Source organism: Chrysochloris asiatica, unplaced genomic scaffold (genome assembly GCF_000296735.1).
Source record: "Chrysochloris asiatica unplaced genomic scaffold, ChrAsi1.0 scaffold00231, whole genome shotgun sequence".
Classification (NCBI taxonomy): domain Eukaryota; kingdom Metazoa; phylum Chordata; class Mammalia; order Afrosoricida; family Chrysochloridae; genus Chrysochloris; species Chrysochloris asiatica.
Window position 1 is genome coordinate 2,882,812 of NW_006408749.1, and position 3,947 is coordinate 2,886,758.

Genomic DNA, 3,947 nt, shown 5'->3' on the forward strand with positions numbered 1-3,947 from the left:
ACATGAATTGTTGAATGTAAAACTGATGATGTGCCCTGTAAACTTTCACTCAATCCACAATAAAAACCTTAAATTAAAAAAAAAAAAAAAAGTGAATCTGGTGCTTTGGCGTAGAAAAATATTCCAAGTTTATCTTTCCTAATGTTAATTTTCTAATTTCTATTGGAAATGAACATGGTTTTCTTTGATAACCTAAAAAGAAAAGCCAACAGTTAAAGCTTTTAAAAAGGAACTAGAAAGGACAACCAAGTAGCTGCATTTCTTTCAAAAAAACAACCAAAAACATCCAATTATTCTAAAATGTCTAGGTTCTAGTTCTCCCAGATGAAGGCTCCAATGATTAAGCTTATTCCTAGGCAGCTCCTGTTTTAGTATAGAGATGTTAGGGAGTAGGGGCATTTCCCAACATCACAGATAAAACCCATTGCTTTGGTACAACATGCACAAATCATATATAACCAACACCTCTAGGTGTCTCTTACATCACAAAATGATGGGGAACAAAGAGAAGTCACATATTTATCAAAATGGCAAGATATACTAGTTGGAATTTGCCCAGAAAATTTAAATTTCTGACTACATACACAGTATATTCTAGGAATGATGGGAAGAGACATAATTCTGCATGTGAACACTCATCAGTTATTTGGATATATCATTAATCTGATTATTTAAATCTATATAAATAGTCAAACACCAAAGGCATTTTAAGAAGTGGAAAGTTTGGACTGACAAAAAGCCACACTTGTCTTCTGACAGGGGACCAGGATTCTCTTTAGAGTCAGCACAACCAGCTACTTTTCCAATTCCCTTGGAACATTTTTTTTTTTTTTTTTTGGTCACATATTTACAACACTCTATGCTCTAGAGAATAGTGCATCTGTCTGATGGAGACGCCTGGCTGCATTCTTTTCCAGATATTAATATAGGTAGCACTTTAGTAGCATAACCAATGACATGAAGAACCTGATTTGGAGAGTAACAGATGGCAACATCTTTCTTGGGCTAAATTTAGGATCTTGAAATAGTCCCTTTCTTACACAAACCATCAGTAGAACCAAATTAAGACAGCTATGTCACATGGAAAAGGAAGAGAGAGCGAGAGAGAGAAAAGGTGGTCTAATGTGAAAAACACACACACATCAGACCACCTTTCTCTCTCTGTCTCTCTCTGTCTGTTTGAAGCAGAAATCCTGGTGTGGCGCTATGGGTTAATGCATTGAACTGCAAAGTCAGTTGAAACTGCAAGGTCAGTGGTTCAAGCTCCTTAAAAACCCTATACAGGGTCGCTATGAGTTGGAACCCACTTGAAGGTACTTAACAACAATGTGAAGCAAAGACTACAAACCAGGGATTACAGTACTTCTTCTACATCTGACTCCCTTCATAGCACAGGAGAGTCACTTCAACCTCTTTTCACCAGAATGGATGCTAAATACCAAAGAAAGGGTATATAAGAAGAAATGAGTGGGGAACTCTCATGCATTGAATCACCAATTATAAAATTATGGTATCACATAAAAGCTAAAGTCATATTTATAAGCATCTGTAAGACCTACGTTCTAACACAACTTTTCTTAATAGATAAGGAAATTGAGGCTAAGTAACTATTCTACTTGTTAAATTAGAAGCAGATTGGATTTCAAAGCTTCAGTTGCTTCTTCTAGTACTTTGCTCTAGAAACAACCTTTCTTCCCAAAGAGACATATGATATCAAGTGTTGTTGTTATGTGCCATCGAGTCGTTTCCGACCCATAGCGACCCTGTATAGGGTTTCCTAGGGTGTAAATCTTTATGGGAGTAGAAAGCCTCATCTTTCTCCCACGGAGCATCTGGTAGTTTCAAACCACTGACCTTAAGGTTCGCAGCCCGATTCGTAACCACTACACTACCAGAGCTCCTTATGATATCAAGTAGGGATAATGAAATATTGAGGAAGAATTCCTCAACTAGAAATGACATCTTAGGTATAAAGTGGTCATCCAAGGATTTAGAACAAATGAGAAAGAACTATTCTTCAAAGGTACCTACCTGTTTCCCGTCCAGAGTGTAGAGTTTTTTGACAACCCCGGTCTCCAGTTTGATGGCTTCAGTGATATCAGTGAGGACTTGCTCAAATGAGTGGGCTGTCTTCTTGTTCAGAAGCACTCGCACAGCTTTGCGGGGCTTCACCCCACTACGGATGATGGTCACCAGCTTGGGGCGCACAAAGTCCTTGTTCTCTCTAGCCTGCCCACTGTTGCTGCTAGCCAGGGATTGAGGGGCTTTCATATTGGCTGATGTCTTCACGTTGACAGACCAGTTGGGATTGACATTCTTGGTGTACTCCACCTTTTTAAAGAAGTTGTCTGAGGAACAGACATAGCTTTCCCCTAAGGGAGGAAATAAGTGGTCAGATGATTAGTTTAATAGTAGGTATTACATATGGATAATGTTAACCAAATGAATACACCATGACTTTTGGAGAACTGGTGATAATAACTAAGTTTAAGCAAAATTCCTAATTGGGATAACAATATCAGTTATTCAAATTCAAGAGCAAAACCTCCTTCAATAAATGGCTTATCTCTTTGAAGAACCTTGTAAAATTAAGGGTTCTAAAGACAAGAAATATATCTAAGTATAATCTAATAAGTGGACTCCTCAAACCTGATGTTTTTATTGCAATTGAAATATTTATGGTAAAATTTTAAATTGCAGAATTTAAAAAACAATCATTTTATGTTTGTTGACTTATAGGGGCATTACTGGAGTGTTTTTAATGTGTGTTTCTATTTCTTAATGCTCTTGTCCTATGTTCCACCATCCCATCCTTTTGTTACATTATAAACTAAGGAGGACATTCAATATTAATACATTAATATTAATACATTTCATTGCAAGCATATATATTGTTGTTGTTGTTGAGTGCCATTGAGTCGAATCCGACACATAGTGACCCTGTGTAGGGTTTCCAAGGAGCAGCTGATGAGTTTGAACAGCCGACCTTGCAGTTTGAACAGCTTTGCAGTCTAGCGCAGTAACCCACAGTGCCACACCAGGACTCCATATATACACACACACATATATAAGTGTGTAAGTGTGTGTCCTGGTGTGGCACTGTAGGATAAAGTACTGGACCGCAAGGTTGGTTTGAATCCATGGGAGAAAGATGAGGCTTTCTGCTCTGGTAAAGATTCACAGCCTCGGAAACCCTGTACAGGGTCGCTATGGGCCGGAACCGACTCGAAGGCACTTAACAACAACTATATATATATATAGTGCCATCAAATCGGTTCTGACTCGTAACAACCCTGTATTGGGTTTCTGAGGTTTTAAATCTATTCATGGGAACAGAAAGCCTCATATTTATCCTGCAGAGTGGCTGATGGGCTCCAACCACAGACCTTGCGGTTCGCAGTCCAGTGCTTTTCATATGGTGCCACCGTGCTCCCTGTAAATATATGTTAAGTGCCGGCGAGTTGGTTCTGACTCTGTAGAGACTCTGTATAGGGTTTCAAGGGTGGCTGGTGAGTTTGAACCGCCATCTTGAAGTTCAAACCGACCTTGCAGTCTAGTGTTTATCCTACAGCACACAATAGGATATGTGGATATATGGAGTCCTGGTGCGGCACTGTAGGATTTACAACACAACACACATGGAGTTCTGATGTGGTGGTTCAAACTCACCAGCCCCTCCTCGGAAACTCTGTATCAGGTCGCTATGAGTTGGAATGCACTCGTCCGCACTTAACAGCATATGGTGTTGGTGGTATGCCATGGAGATCTATGTTAAGTGCCGTTGAGTCAATTCTGACCCATAGCAACCCTGTATAGGGTTTCCATGGCACAGCTGGTGGGTTTGAACCACCGACCTTGGAGTTGAAACCAACATTGAAGTCAGTGCTTATCCTACAGTACCACACCTGGACACTCTCTCTCTCTCTATGTGTGAGTGTCTGTATATA

General features: G+C 39.7%; 1 protein-coding gene across 2 annotated transcripts in view; it reads right to left on the reverse strand.

Moving 5' to 3' along the window:
- DCX (doublecortin) overlaps window positions 1-3,947 on the reverse strand; it is a 158,829-nt gene that overhangs the window by 144,551 nt on the left and 10,331 nt on the right. For both annotated transcript variants that reach the window (XM_006873252.1, XM_006873251.1), the window contains exon 3: window positions 2,032-2,372. In XM_006873252.1, coding sequence (XP_006873314.1) covers window positions 2,032-2,372 — 341 coding nt within the window. The remainder of the gene's footprint in view (window positions 1-2,031; window positions 2,373-3,947) is intronic.